Source organism: Triturus cristatus, chromosome 8 (assembly GCF_964204655.1).
Source record: "Triturus cristatus chromosome 8, aTriCri1.1, whole genome shotgun sequence".
Lineage (NCBI taxonomy): Eukaryota > Metazoa > Chordata > Amphibia > Caudata > Salamandridae > Triturus > Triturus cristatus.
Window position 1 is genome coordinate 184107635 of NC_140591.1, and position 16215 is coordinate 184123849.

A 16215-nucleotide genomic window follows, 5' to 3' on the forward strand; every position below is an offset into this window, starting at 1 on the left:
GAAAAAGTTTTTCCGGAGCTAGTTTTTTGCAAGCAGCGTCAACCCATTTAGTGTATGATCTGGCAGCGTCTTCCACAGTAGTTGGCTATGGCCGCAGGGTGGTAGTAAGCAATTCCTGCAATTCGGATCAAAAAACACTTTATTCCAAGCCCTTGTTTTTATCTGATTTAAACCGCCCCCTGGTTTATGACAGTGAACTGGGGTAGTTAATTCAAATAAGATTCCTGCGTGATACGTCCATACCAATGGTATTGTACCTGTGTAGGTTAGATGTGGATAGTTGTAGAAGACCCCCATCCGGCTTATGTCTGGCCTTATGGGTAGGCGTGCTTACCAATTGGTTCAGGTCAGCGCTACTGATCAGATCTAGGAGCGTTTTAGTATCTGGATCCATAGGGATTTCCAGATGGAAATTAAAATCTCCCAGAATGGTATATGAGTTGGAACAGAGCCCTTCTTCAAGTAGGGTCCCAAGCGAAGCTAGGAAGGACGTTATGGACCCTGATGGTCTGTACATGAGGATACCCTTTAAGGAGTGATGGGGTGATAAACCAATGTTAAATGATAGTGCTTCACAGACTGTGCTGTTTATGGACTGAGACACTATTTTTAGAGTGTTATGATAGATTATTGCTAGCCCTTCTCCACTACCCATTGGTCTATTTAAGGTAGAGCATAGGAGGCCAGGTGGAGTGGCCGTCACTAGGTCTGACCCAGAGGCCTCATTCATCCAGGTTTCCGTGATAAATGCCAATTTTATATCTTGCTCTTCCAGGAGTCTGGCGCACTCAAAGCTATGTTTTACTATCCGTAGTAAATGCATGCTAAGTAAATGCATGCTAAGTAATGGCATCTGCGAACTAAAATATGCGTAGTAATGGTAATACGAAGTAATGACAGGTAGAATACCATTTAAAACACAAACTGGTACAAAAGCAGCAAAGTTTTAAAAGCACGAGTTAAAACTACAGATGACCAACAGTAATTAAAATCTCCCAGCTCAAGCCTCAGGAGAAGCGCTGCGCGTCAGCGCGCACATCAAATAGAGTTTTCAGGTGCAGAGACTAGCCTGCTAACCTGACAATGGCGGTCCCGCCGTGTCTCGCAGAAACCGCTGGCTCCGAAGATATGCCCCGCCCTCCCGCGGCATGCACCAAGCCTAGACCAACAATGATATCACAGAAACTTGGGTGAGTCTAAATTCAATACCCGCTGTGATACAGAGAAGTCTGTCCGGCAGGGGGCCGTCAGAGCGAGTGGGACAGTAGCAGCAAGGTATTTAAAACCCAAACTGGTACAATAGCAGCAAAGTTTTAAAAGCACGAGTTAAAACTACAGATGACCAACAGTAATTAAAATCTCCCGACTCAAGCCTCAGGAGAAGCAAAGTGATGTGTATGAGGCCAGGGCTCAAATAAAGGCTCATCATCAGAATAAATCTAGACTTTGGATAAAATTGCCTTGGTTATTGTATTCGAATCCAGGGTCAGTATTCATACAACTAGCAAGGCCTTCAATTGAGCCACCAGGGGAGCTTTAGGAGCACTTTCGGGTGTTGGGCAGATCAAGATCGATAGGTGAGGTATCCAAGCAAATGCTGCCAGAGGACGACAGGGCAGTCAATTCAAAAGCACCATGGTGCCAGATGGTGCACCAGAGGGAGCTGGAAAAGAGTTGAAAATCTGGTACTTGGCCTGTATGAAGGCAGCCACCTGCTGGGAGTGAGTCATTTGCACTGGAGCCTCCAACCCCAACTGTTCCAAAATAGGAATCAGCTCAGAACACAAAGCCTAAGTTGAGTCTAGAATCAACGCCCCTGACTTGTGGACATCTCCCAAGAACGTAGTTAAGGAAATATGGACTTCCTCTTGTGCTGTTTCCTTTGCTTCTTGAAACAGGATTTCTCCTTGAAGTGCTCCTTCTTCGATAACTTACATCTTACAGGTGACCTGGAATGGAACAGCCCTAACTTTCGACATAGGCCAGTGCCATTAAGAACATGTCTTCCATCTTCTAGATCACCTTGGAATGCACAAACATTCCATCTCACAGCAATTGAGGTTAGCTTTGGGTCCCAAACACCACAAATTGATTTTGTGGGGATCAATCAATCATGAGTTTGTATAGCGTGGCTAATCACCCATGAGGGTCTCACGAAGGTGCTGAGGAGGGTGGTGGGGGACTGCTGATCCGTCTGGGCGTGGAGGTTCAGTTGAAGAGCCAGGTCTTGAGATCCTTCCTGAATTGGGTCAGTGACGTGGATTTCCTGAGGAGGAGGGGCAGGGTGTTCCAGGCCTTGGCAGCGAGGTAGGTCCGGGTCAGGTCTTGTGAATCCATGGGACAGTGCCCAGTGCAAGTTGGGCGGAGCAAAGTTGTCTGGCGGGTACGTGGAATGAGAGGCAGTGGTTTAGATAAGCTGGTCCTATGATGTGGAGAGCTTTGTAGGCATGTGTGAGGAGCTTGAAAGTGATTCTCTTGTAAACTGGGAGCCAGTAGAGTTGTCGAAGGTGTTCTGTGATGTGGCTGGGGCGGGGGATGTAGAGGCCCAGTCGGGCTGCGGCGTTTTGAACGTTCTGTAGTTTCCTGAGCTGTTTCTGGGTGACTCCGTCGTAGAGTGCGTTGCCGTAGTCGAGCCTGCTGGTGAAGAGTATGTGGGTGACCGTCTTTCTGGATTCTGTGGGAATCCATCTGGATGTCTTTCGAAGCAGGCGGAGCATGTGGAAACAAGATGAGGATATAGCGGTGCTCTGGGGGTTCATTGTGAGCGAGGCGTCCAGTATGATGCCGAGGTTACATGCGTGGGGGTGGGAGGGGTTTCCAGTGCAGCGGGCCACCAGGAGTCGTCACAGGCTAAGGGGGCAGGTTCCAGGATGAGTACTTCAGTGTTGTCAGTGTTGAGCTTGAGGAAGCTGTCTTTCATCCAGGTGGCAACAGCTTTCCTCCCGCGGTGAAAATGTATTCTGGGGCTGTGCGTTCATTGGTGAGGGAGAGGATCAGCTGGGTGTTGTAGGCATAGAAGACTATGTTGAGTCCATGGTATCGGACGATGGCCGTGAGGGGGGTATGTAGGCGTTGGAGCTTAGGGAGGAGCCCAGGGGTACTGCGCAGCTGATCTCTGTAGGTTCTGAGAGGAACGGAGGTAGTCTGACTCGCCGTGTGTTCGACCGGTAAAGAAGGGATCTATCCAGCCCAGTGCCTTGTCGCGGATGCCAGCGTCATGAAGTCTCATGATTAGGGTGCAGTGGGAGACGGAATCGAAGACCGCTAAGAGGTCCAATAGGATAAGGGCTGCAGTTTAGCGATGGGCGAGGCAGGAGCGGTTGTCGTCGGTGGCGGCGAGGAGTGTAGTCTTGGTGCTGTGGTTACTTCGAAAGCCAGAATAAGAGATGTCCAGAGCGTGGTTCTTTTCAATGAACTTGAGAGTAGGACGTTAATGGCCTTCTTGATGATCCGAAATTTACATCCTTATCTGGGAAGGATGGCACCGCTTGAAGCCTGGTTTACTGTCAGAACTAGAGAGAATTTATAAATATATTTGGCAAAAATTAAATAAGACCTTATTCCACTTCTTCGATGAAAAGAAACAAAAACAAGCATTTGCAATGCAACAGGTCCCGCAATACTGAAAGTTTGAGCTATTGGCGTTGCGCATAATAATGCAACGCCAATAGCTCACACATTCAGTAATGGTAATGCGACAGCTATTGCATTACAAATCAATAGCGGCACTCGCGCTTTAACATCTTACGCAAACCGCGGGTGTTGCGATTGCTTCAAAAGTAAAGAAATGGACAAAAACATACAGCATGTCTCAAAGTGCTGCCTAGGCGAGATCTATAAAGGAAATCTCAGTGCATTGGGTGGCACCTTATATGAGTCCTTAATATCAGGTCTGTTGAGAACCTGACTGACTAATCGCAGTTGCATGGCACCACCGGTTGGTGATAGAGAGCTATTACAAGAGACTGCTTGATTTTGTCTGGTGCCTAGAGGGATTCACAAGATAGTCTGGGGCTCCAGAGTGGAATGTGTTAAGGGTAATGCAGTCTAGTTCATACATAATTCTGTCCCAATGGTGAGCTATTTCAGTGTCATGAGAACTGAAGAAAAGGGGTCAACTATCTCACACCAATGGCCAGAATAGCTACTGCACTTAGAGGTTGCTATGGGAGTGGCCAGGTTTGGGAATTCCTAAAAGTATTGAATTTTTAAAGTACAGGTTTGACAGCACGAGGGAGTGAATTACATGTTTAAAATTATCTTTTGCGATAAGACTTACAATCTTGCCTGAGCGATTGATACGGTGCCCAGTTGAGTAACAAGTTAATATGTGCCTGAAGGTTCAGTATCAGGTCTAGGAAGAAGTCTACTAATTTGGCTCATGTAACAATAGCTGTTCAAAACGTTAAGCGATTCATTGAGATGCAGCGGATGAAGTAGGAAGTGCATCTGGACTGTTAAAAGGGAAGATTGAGTTTGCAATTCTAGCACTCTTTAGAGACTGAGTTTGAACAGTTGGATTCACAAATATACATAGTGGGCCATTCTGTTCTTAGACAGGTGACTTGTCCTGATGAGACCCTATAAGTGGGCCCGAGGTTGAAACGTCAACAAAAAGATACCTTGTTTTATAAGAAGAGTTGTATTTAGGGAATACATGTTTACAGGTTTCAAGACAGATGGTTACAGAGACCAGGGACTTGTTTTTATCTGTATATAATCACTTTCTTACACCTTGTTCACACACTGAGTCTGCACTATTGTCACAAAGAAGTTGCTTGTGTTATATACCTACAAGAGAATACATACAACCATTACGGCTTTATAGTGATATTCTCATTGACTGGTATATGAAAGCCTTGAATTAATTAGTTTACGGTTGGTATACACAATCATTTACCTGAAAACAAATCCCACAGGACCAGTGTTTAATGGGACATGGGGACATGGGGTTGGTCAGAGTTCTAAGTATACACTCAAGACAAGAGTAAAGCAGTTAACAGTGAAGATCAAAGGAAGCTGTTTTTAAGCTGGGTATGTTTGAGATAATGTATCATCATCTAGAATTCGATGTCAGCCAAGACCATTGCTGCAACTTTCATGTCTCTAGGAGGGGACATTTACAGACAGAGCTGAGTATTGTCAGCACAAATGTGATAGGAGATTTTTGAGAATGACCGTAAGCCATTCTGTCCAATCACTGAAATGAGTGGGAGAAAATAGAAACTTGAGAAGCTCCTTGGTGGAGCAAAGGCTGGGTACGTCAGGAATATTATTGAATACTCCAGGACTGTCCACAAGTTTTTTTTCAGAAAGGGGGAAGGCTAACCTATTTTTAAATAGTTTGGGCCTGTACATTGTGACAGAAAGGTATTTTCATATTTTGTCCAGAGGGTTGAACAGAGTCTATCTCTTTAGAACTGTGGGGGTTATTGGTTAAGGAAATTAAAGGATGGTCTTGAAAATGGTAATGGGCATTTCCATAAGCATGACTTGAAAGAAGGATCAACAAGCGACTAGATTTTCTGGACGATGTCATGCTTCTATTGTTGCATTGGGGAGAGCGTATGGCAGAGTTTGGCATTTTTCAGATGGTACCTGATAAAAAGGCAGAAAACGTCTCACATTTTTCGAGTCAATATTTTCCTCAAGAGAAGGCAAAGAAATATTCTTCACTATTTTGAAACACATTGTGCTGACTTAATTTTTGTGAGGTAAATTTCTGTTCTGATAAAAGTTGGTTTAGCTTAAAAAACATACAGTTTCAATTTTTGGAATTACATCAGATTTAAATGTTCACAGGGTACGAATTTTGATGTGATATATGCACTCTGTCCTGATATTTTTTCTATTCTCATTCACATCTTTTGAGTTACACTGTGCCATTGGTTGTGTTTTCATTCTTTTTAGTTTGGGGGGCACAGAATCATAACTAGGGTCATGATATTGGTTTGCAAGTCCATTGACTTCTTTGTATGTTGGATCAATGTTGCTTAGATTTTTAAACATTTTCATTGGTTTTTCAGTCATGCCCGCTGCCCTACACCTGCCCAGTGAAGTGAGCTGGGAGCTTCAGTCAAAGGGCCACCCAATTAGGGCTGAACCCCACCTTTGAGTTTAGGCATAATTCAAACACAGAGGGATATATTTAAAGCTTGGCAGTCCGAATACTCTGTCACAAACACGGTGGATGTCCAGTCCGCTGTATTACAAATACATTATAGCCTATGATACTTGTAATATGGCTAACTGGATATGCCGAATCTTTTGGCGGAGTATCCCACCCGCCAAACTCTAAATAAGGCCCACAGTATAGTAATTCATTGATTTCACACAGCCAAAGCACTGATCATCTCACTATACTGACAATATAGACTATTGGTGGGACTCCTCCAGTACTCACTGCTCCATATTTACCACCAGAACATTATACAACCTCCTAAAACACACACCACTACTTCTCTTGATCAGTATCAGAATAAGAGGCTATCTCCCAAAACACAGCCTTCTGCAAACACCAGAAACTTGTATAAAAGGCTATTAATTAGCCCTCACTAGAATACTTTTGCAACTCTGTACCAGCTATACCCCTACTTGCAACCATAGATGTACAACTCATTTGGGCTGATACAGAGTTAAGCGAAGAGGGTACACTGTTGTAAAGGTGACTTTGTACTTACACCGCCAAAGTCTTGGTCTGCCTGCCTGATTTAGGAATGGACCAACCATCAAGGTTGAACCAACAGAATAAAATATACTCTGTCGGTGTAATCATTCCTCCAATGGCCCTTGGGAGTAGAGCCATCTGAGGTAAGCCATCGAACAATCCACCCTATGTAGTGTGGGCAGTGGTATGGCTTTTTGTTCCCTCTATCACCTACAGATATCTTGGCGGTGAGGGGTAGTTAAAAACAAAACAAAAAAAAACACAAAAAAACTGCCCCCTCCCCCCAACCCATCATGGTAGAAAACTCCCACAGTGTGCGGGCGGAGCATTAGATTTTCCTTTTCAAAAACAAACTCCTGCTTTAGAAGGTTATTTTTGAAAAATAAAACACTCTGGAAAAGTTTAAAGGCCAGCCATCATGTCCAATTTTTCCTACACTGACAGGAACCGCCATGACAGTGGTTCCTGCAAATAAACAGAGATGTCCGCAGGGCCGGTGGGCATCTCTAAATTTGGTGGGCAGAGTGAAGGTAGGGTGGCAGACAAAGTTCTTTACACCCCTTTTTGCCTTTACTCCTCCTGCCAAATCCTAAATCAGGCCCAAAATCTTTTATCACTAAGAAAACATACATTGTGCTACGTATGTATTCTGATAATTTCAAACTCCCAGACACCGCATTGTAACTTCTTTCTGTAGGAAGGTGGAATCTGACTGCATGGTTACACCCACTTTTTGCCTGGCATTTTGCTGGTTTTCGACTTAGTTTGACTGGGATCCTACTAATCAGGACCCCAGTCTATCTGCTTTCTCCCTAAATTGGTTGTTCATGTACTTTAGGAACACTCCAGTTTGGATTCTGGGGTACCCGTATAAGTCCCTAGTATATGGTATACTATATACTCAGGGCAGAGGTACCCCAGAGGCCTCTCAGGGGCTGCAGCATGTACTATGCCACCCCTGGGAGACCATTCAAAATGACACAACAAGTCTGCTACAGCAGCCTGTGTAAGGTAGTGCATGCACCCCTTACTTAGATGTAGGTTCACTATATCTATCCATATCACTGCACATATAAACCTATCAGTCACCCCTATGGCAGGCCTTATCAATCCTGAAGGCAGGGTGCTGGCTTTTATGTAAGAGGGTGCCCATGCATGAGCAGAGCCCCTCTGTAGCTTTCGGAACCTTTATTCCGGGGTTGTTTGTGATGCAGCCAGCCATATACTCTTAAGTGCATTATAACCTTGCGGTACATGCTAACTTTAAAACGGCTGCATGGAAACATGTCGTGTTTGGTGTTAAACACCTTGGAATCATAATCATACCTCCAACACCAGTAACTGGTGTGGGAGATACGATTCTACCCTACTAGAGGCAGAAATATGACAGCACCGGTACACCCGGTACCAGCTTTACAGACCCTGGCATCACAAAATGGATGTTGCAAGCCACAGACACGATTCTGCCCTCCTGCTGCTGGACGAAACTACGGCAGGGGATGGCTGGACAATAGGTTTCCTGTCACAGGGAGGTGTGACCACCTCACAGACAGGCTTTAGTGTATTGGGGCTGGGTGGGTGCACTCAGTGTGCTTTGATGTCTGCACTGGGGGCACATTTGGTGTCCCTGTGCATAGTCCAGCTCAAACCGGTTGCAGGGGCTATCAACCCCTGCTCTGGAGCGAAACTGGACAAAGGACATGGGTGTAGCCACCCCTCTGTCCAGACCCTCCCATAGGAGGGTCCCCAGAGTTTGTGCCACCCCTTCCTTGGGTATAAAGTAGGAACCCCGGGCTACAGGACTTTAGATTTACCTGGAAGTAACTCTGCTACAGAAACCAAGTACTTCAACTATCTACATTACGTTGGATGACCGAAGAATTTCCCTTGGAGTAAAGGAGTTACTCTCCTGCAAGGCAGGCACCTGAACGCATCTGACCGGTTTGCATCTACGCAGCTCCTGAAGGACTCCAAAGATTTTGCAACACAGGAGGTGGGTTCCCAAGCTACCCCGAGGCCGACCAGTGCTCTCAGCAAACCTGAGACCCGCAGCCCTTGCGGGGACCGTGCAACCCATACCCCTGGACACTGTGCACATTTGCAGCAGCATATGCTTTTTGGCGATCCCTGAGGCTGTGCTTTGGGCTACTTTTAGTCCAGACCCCGAGCAGTGATTCCACCGAAGATTACCGGCCTACACTCCACGAGTGTTCCATGGGCTGGTATTTTGTGATTCCTCTCGAGGTCCCTTCACGATCCCTGTTCCGTTGACCTGTGAGTCCCTGAGAATGGAACTTTAACTTTCAGTGGGCTTTCCTGGTTGCTCCAGTTGTGCCCGGACTCTCCATAACTTGGGGAGTCCCCAGGACCTTGCTGGTCCTCACTGAAGCATCTTTTCTCTAACCGCGTGGGTGCAGTTGTCAAGGCTTGTTGGTCTCCAATCCGGACACTGACCCCACCCCCAACCCCTCCCCAGCACTCGACATCCTTCGTGGGAAAGCTCGCCTGCAGACTTTGGTCGTCGTCGACGTCTCCTGGTCCCCGTGGCTGCAGAGTCAAGCTTCACCTCATCTCACCTGAAACACCCAACATTGGTGGGCATTCGTCTATCGTGCCCCAGGTCACTGTAATGTGACCCAGACTCTGTTCCCTCTGCTTTCAGGTTCTTCTCAGTTCCGATCCAGGCTTGGATCTCACCGGACACTTCTCTTCCCGGTAGCAGCACTTTGCAGCATCATGCCATTGAAAACGACGAAGATTCCCGACACCATTTGACACCTATGCACCTGGCTTCCCTGGGTTAGGTAACACGAGTACTCCGGTGCTCACATGGGTGCTGGCCTTTGAACCTTCTAAGTTTGAAAGGGTTTGCTCAAAGTCCTCTCTTAAGTGTCCTTAATCTTTAAAATTCCAACTGCGACTTTTCCATAGGATTGTACGGGGCTCGCGGCTGTGTTCTCACACTGCACGCATCCCCTGTGGGTCCCCTGTGTCACTACCTTGGGTGGTTCCTTGGGGTCCCAGCGATTCTACGTGCTCTAGGCACTATGTCTAGTCAAGTCGAGGTTGTTATACCACTTTCTTAATATATGGTTTGGTCTCCCCCTGGAGCCCACTGTGTATTGTGCTATTTGCTATCGTTCTAGTACTGTAATATTGTGTGCCTTGTTCTCTAATCTCATAAAGAGGTTAGTAGAGAGCGTTTAGAAATAAATACATATATTTTATATATATACACACCTTGTGTGGTTCTCCTTTCATTTGGTCATTCAGGAGGTTATAATCTGGTAAACCAAGCTGCTTTACATTCCTTCGAGACTTAGCCTGAAGGCGGCTCTCCATAGCTACCACTAGGATAGCTTTCAATAAAGGTTGTCTTTAACCTAATCATCAATACGGGTCGTTTGGACTGGTGCAAGGTGCCCACTATAACTAGTGGACAGCATATACCAGGCCCACTTCACACACTTTCCAATAATAATCTCAGCATTCTCCTTACTCTAGGACTGAGTAGAGTCTGCTGAGCCTAGAAATAAGAGGAACCACAAACTAATACTGTTCTCTATTAAAAATAAGTTATTGCCTGTACATCTAAGTAGATATTCACTGTCTGTCTTTGCTGGCCACTTACAAATGGTGCCGCATAAGCTCATCAATGCTACTGCTTATATTTATTTTATTTTTTGTACCATGTTCCATCCACCATATCTATCCTATGTAACACACACATTCTTATGTGGAGTATTTCTTATTTAAACACTTCTGTGACCATGAACAAAGATATTCACTGACTCAGGGATTGTCTCCGTGCAATAAGACTTGATATCTCACCAATAACTAAAACTGAATCTGTCCATGTTCTATCCAACAAATGCTCACTTCACAATCTTCAAAGAGTGCTACTAGTTCACTTAATCGTTAGGTATTATCACTGAATTTCCTGCTAAACTCCCCTGAATTTCCAGGCACATATCAAATTAATGTCCCTCCCCATACTCAGGTGTTCCTTTATTTAAAAAGGGCATTCTTCGATTTTCCAAAACTTGGCCCTGCAGATACAGAATGTGGGCGATCCACTATAGCATAATCCCATAATTTGTACATTTTTCAACTTTAAAAACTTCAGCTTTCCATCCTTCGAGGTTGATAAAATAAGAACCAGTGAGCGCGATAACAATAAACATCTTGGATTCAATGCTGAGATGCCCCATAGAGAGAACATGTTCTTTACAAATACATATTGTCTTATTTTGAAAGACAATTGAGCCAGTAGTTTCAAAATAGATCAGTAAATTGGTGGCCCATGGCAAGACACAACTCTCAATAAGGAAAACAGAGTAAAGCAGGACTATATTTCCACAGACGTACGTGCCACTGAATATCTGTAGGTAATCTCAAGGCTGGACATCGATAGTGCTATCTTGTCTAAAATGCCAGCATCAAGTCTTTTCTGCTGAAGGTTCAAGTAAAACAAACACATCATTGCCTTTTTTTTTTACTGTTGTAAGGTGGTCACTTTACTTGCACCTCAATTTGTGCTTTAATTGTTGTGAATTTGCGGTCTTATCTGGCACTAGGATTGCACATCACATGTGGTATCAAGTGTACAAAGAGCTAGGACAATATCAAATTTGACACTTAGTTGGATTTAGATATTCCGCCACTCCAAACTATCTGATCAGGCCTCTCCAACAGGCTTTACAGAGGCCTAGAATTCTACCTCTGGAGATCCCACACTCTATAGTCATGCTGGGCGGTCAACATACTGTTGTTTTTTATTAATTAAACACAATAAACACACACAATTTAGAGTACTGCTACGGAGGAAAGGAACAAGACATCTGAAACATGAAAAGTAAAACAAAAGAAAAAATCAGCTTAATACTCACACTGATTGACAACTTCTTCTAAAAGTGGCAACACGTAATCTCCAAAAAGTTGTAACTGCAGAACTGCTTCAGTATTACCAGTAGCTTTCACCCATTCAAGAACATGACCCAGATTAAATGTTTTCTATTTCAAAGAAATAATTTTAAAAAATGATTTAGAAAAAATGAAAACATTCTCTGAACCATTACGTAATTAATTTATTGATTGGTCACACAATTTCTCTGCAACCAAGAAGCATCAGCATATATTAGAAAATATAAAAATAAACTATTAACAGGGCTAGTTAGGAGCATAGCTCTACATCTTGTACTGGCTTCTGACTTGAGCACAGCTGTACCAGGGGTTGGCCTGCAATGAAAATGTGCTAGGTGGGGACTCAATTCTCACAAAACTAGTGAAAGGAACCAGTGAGTCGTTCATGGACACCCACATTTCGACATAGTGGTGGATGAATTAACATCATCCGTTCCATGCTGCCCCGGCACTATGAGAAATAAAATGGCCACAGCTGAAACCTACCTTCTGGGGGTTTGGAGTGTCAGTCACTGGGGTTGGGGTTTCACAAAGGGATTTTAATGTCAGATGGAGGTTGTGGTCCAAGATGGTCTCACAGATCATAATGGACTTCAGACAGCCATTGAATAAACGCCAATGTGATGGTGTTGGAAGCTAAGGCTGGGCTAATTGAGGCACATCTTTGCAGGAAGATGTCCCAAGGCCATCCGCAGCATGAAGGCGCAGAGAAGTCGGAACAGGGTGAAGAACACCGTAGACTTGGGGAGTAAAGTAGACCGCAAGAATGTGGTGGAACTAAATGTTAAAAAGAGGTCCTAGGTGGTCTGCAGGACCTTTGGGGCAGGAAGTGACTACCACATGTCGGCAGCAGACATATTAAAACTGAGACCAAACCGCTGACGGGGGGGGGGGGCATCCAGCGTGCAATTCTGTAGCAGAGCTATGAAACCCTTAAGGTATCTGGAACTGCAGAGGCAAAGCAGGGAAAATGTAAAGTGGTAGTTAGTGCTTACTGGACAGTATCCTGTGAGGGTTTACCACTGGTGTCCAAAAGACACAATCAATGTACTCCAGTTGGATAGTTTTGCTCCTCCCAGCACCAACTCTTGCTAACTTCTAACTCTAGGAGATAGTAAGGGTTAGGAACTTAGATACAGCATCACGTTGTTAATAACATGAAATAGCTTTAATGTCCAGATTGTACTAAAACTTGAAAGATTAGGGTTATTAACATGTATGCAAAAAGAGCAAAAGAACACTTTCAATTAGGATAGAAAATCAGTACAGATAGTATTCTCACCCATCCCACAAACACCCTCAACACTCCAGGCCAAGAAAAATAACCTTCAACTATAAACCACCTTGCCAGAACAGCTTCTACTTCACACAGTACACCAACCAGAAATGTTACTTCGAATACCAACCCTGGACTATGCTAATGATAAGGTAGAATTGTAGCTGACTCTGCATAGTCACCTTTGCTGTTTTCAGTAAAAGAAAAGTTACTTGTAATCCTAGTTCTCTCAATTTACAAATAGAATCTCTCTGCTCATGAGCAGTGCCCCTACAATACTTCTATACAGTATATGTTTTCACTTCAAGAAAAAAAATAAAAACCCATTTATAAGCGGAAACGTCTTGTGAACTTGCTTTCTACTTAATGCACATATTCAATCAGACAAACTAGTCACGCAGCACATAACTGAAACCATGAGGGCTTCAAATTGCTATATGAACTCTGCTGGAACAGGAATGTCCTCTGCATGGTGTAAGGGTATTTACAAGTGTCCCGACTGACCCAACCGTATGGCAAACTGGTATTATGACTTTGTTAGCCCGACCAGAATGATAATCTAGGGGGCGTGCTGTGGTTTAGGCGTGTCCATGATCTTGCCATGGTCCAGAACATGTTCTGTGAGAAGGAGAGGCTCCCCAATTGTCCCCTTATACTGACATGGGACTAATCTCAGTTTCCTGGGTCGATCACATAAAACAGTGGTAGCAGAGTACAAAGTTGGTAAATTATTAGTCCTGACCAAATTTTTTCCCTTGTCAGAAAGGAGTGGGGTTTATTAACCGAACGTTCTGCTATATTGTGTCCCTCAGACCCCAATGCTGACATTCTGTGCATGTGCCATATGTGTATATGTAGTGTGAATACGTAGCACATGCATTAAAACCATATGGGGAGTGCCTGAGTGATAGAACCAGTCGGATCCATTTTGGATGGCCACAGGATTAGCACAGAACAAGAGAGTGTAAGTGTGTTTATTGTATAGTCAATAAAAACCATAACATAAAAAAAAAAAAAAAAATCACAATACGATTATATCACACAATCATAATTGACAAACTTTCTGTTAAAACCCTTTTATAAAACATTTTGAAAAATAGAATGCGTCTATTGTTTTTGGGCCATAGGTGAACAATGTGCGATACAATATATAGGGGTCCTCCGCCAAACTGAGGCTTATTCAAATTTACTATCTTCATACTGCCTACCTCACACCGGCGCATCTGCACCGTGCGGGCCTCTCCGTTGACGCAGCTTGCCCCCGCTGCGGTTTTGACCCGGCCGACTTCATCCATATGGTGTGGTCGTGTCCGGAATTGGGGGGCTACTGGAGGGGCATAGAAGCCGATCTCACGGAGGTCTTGGGCTGGGTGGTGCCACACAACCCTAGACACACCCATCTGGGCATCACTGACGGTCTAGATGGCACACGTGCTGAGAAGCTATTCCTTATGACAGCATTAATGGTGGCGAAAAGAGATATTGCAGCGCCCTGGAAGCACCCACAGCCGCCTAGCCTGGCCAAATGGAGTGCTGGAGTGGACTGGTGTGCGGCACAGGAACGGACTCTCTATCAGGCGAGGAGCTGCCTTATGAAATACCGTAGGGTCTGGGGGAAATGGTTGGGCAATGAATTATGAATATGCGATTCGGGGGGGAGGGGGCGGCGCGGTCTTGTGCCGTGCGATTGTAAATTGGTGGCTCGACAGGCTCAATGTTTCTTTTGTTGTGTCCCTCAAAACCAATAAAAACTTGTTTATCAAAAAAAATATATAGGGGTACATGCATCAACATTGTAAATTGCAAATACCTAATTGCGAATTCCCGAGAATCGCAATTAAGTAATCACAATTTACAATGCATGAAACCTAAAGAGTTTCAGATTTCGATTCCTAGGGGGTTGCAAATCGCTCTACCGCATTAATATTAATGAGGTTGATCGCACTTTGCGACCCCCTAGGAATCGCAAAAAATCACAGGGATGGTGGCCCGCTGAGGACAGCAGACCACCATGTCCGTGACTGGTTTTAAAGCAATCTTTTTTTTCTGTAAAGCAGCCCGTTTTCCTTAAAGGAAAATGAGATGCTTTACAAAAAGTAAAATGAAAAGATTTATTTTTATTTTTTTAGGAACCGAAAGAACACTCTGCTCCGAAATCGGCTTGACTCCTTCCACGCCGAAAGAGAAACCTGGCCCGAACATCTTGAGGCCCATAGATAAACTGGCTTCGATCACTTCTAAGCCTAAGGATCACACCTCGGCTCCTTAACCAAAACCTTCGGAACCGAAAAATAAGCCTAAGGATTCTACCACGCCTCCTAAGGCCAAAGAGCAAAAAACTCAACAACAGCCCCGCTCGGAACCGATAAAATCGGCGCCGAAAGCGGTTGTTGAGGAAGAGGAACTTTTTCATTCGGATCCTGTCAATCCCAGACAGAAAAAAATCTACATTAACCCTAAAACAGGACAGGTCACAGCTGTGCCATGCAAGAAGAGGAAGTTAGACACAGCACACGCCCCTCCAGTGCCTGTCAAGAAGAAGGACTCTGCTACATCACCTATGCCTCCTTCTCCTGTACTGCCTTCTAACCCCCTTCCTCTCCCTAAACCTGTTACACCACCTCTGCCTGTAACTTCTCCACCACATACACCACCACCAGATGATGATGATGATGACCTAGGGGTGGGGGGAGACCCCAATGATCCGTTCACAGATCCAGATGACCCACCACAGGATGATTGGAATTACCCTGACCCGATAGATCTACCAGACCTCCCAAGCCCTCAACCATACCCAACAAAAACCATCTCCCCAGACGATAACATTGGTTTTGGACAATTGATCAATAGGGCTGCCGTTTTTCACGGTGTGACAATGCACTCAGACACAGCAGAGGAGGATTTCCTTTGAGATACATTTGAACAGTCCCAATAAACTGTACAAATATTACCAGTGATTAAAAGGGTCATTAAACATTTCCCTGACGTATTCAAAGATCCCGTACGATCCAGGATTCTTAATCTTAGGATCGATAAAAAATATAGACCTGCTCCTGATGACCCTGCGTACATCAAAGGACAGCTGCCTTTGGATTCACTAGTAGTTTCCAACGCTAGGAAGCGCACCAATTCACAAACCTCCAGGGATGCGCACCCCCCCCCCCCATAAAGAATCCAAATTACTAGACGCATCTGGCAAAAGAGTAGCTGCACAGGCGGTCAATCCCTGGCAAATAGCCAACACTCAAGCACTGCTGGCTAGATATGAAAGGGCCCACTATGACCAGCTGGAAACTTTATTACAACATTTGCCTGACCAATATAAAACTCAGGCAAATGATCTAATCCA

At 44.7% G+C, this 16215-nt stretch overlaps 1 protein-coding gene across 3 annotated transcripts in view; it reads right to left on the minus strand.

Annotated features, from left to right (window-relative positions):
* LOC146801785 (E3 ubiquitin-protein ligase TTC3-like) overlaps positions 1-16215 on the minus strand; it is a 1762960-nt gene that overhangs the window by 1514239 nt on the left and 232506 nt on the right. For all 3 annotated transcript variants that reach the window (XM_085621278.1, XM_085621277.1, XM_085621276.1), the window contains exon 7: positions 11557-11680. In XM_085621278.1, the coding sequence (XP_085477404.1) occupies positions 11557-11680 (124 nt within the window). The remainder of the gene's footprint in view (positions 1-11556; positions 11681-16215) is intronic.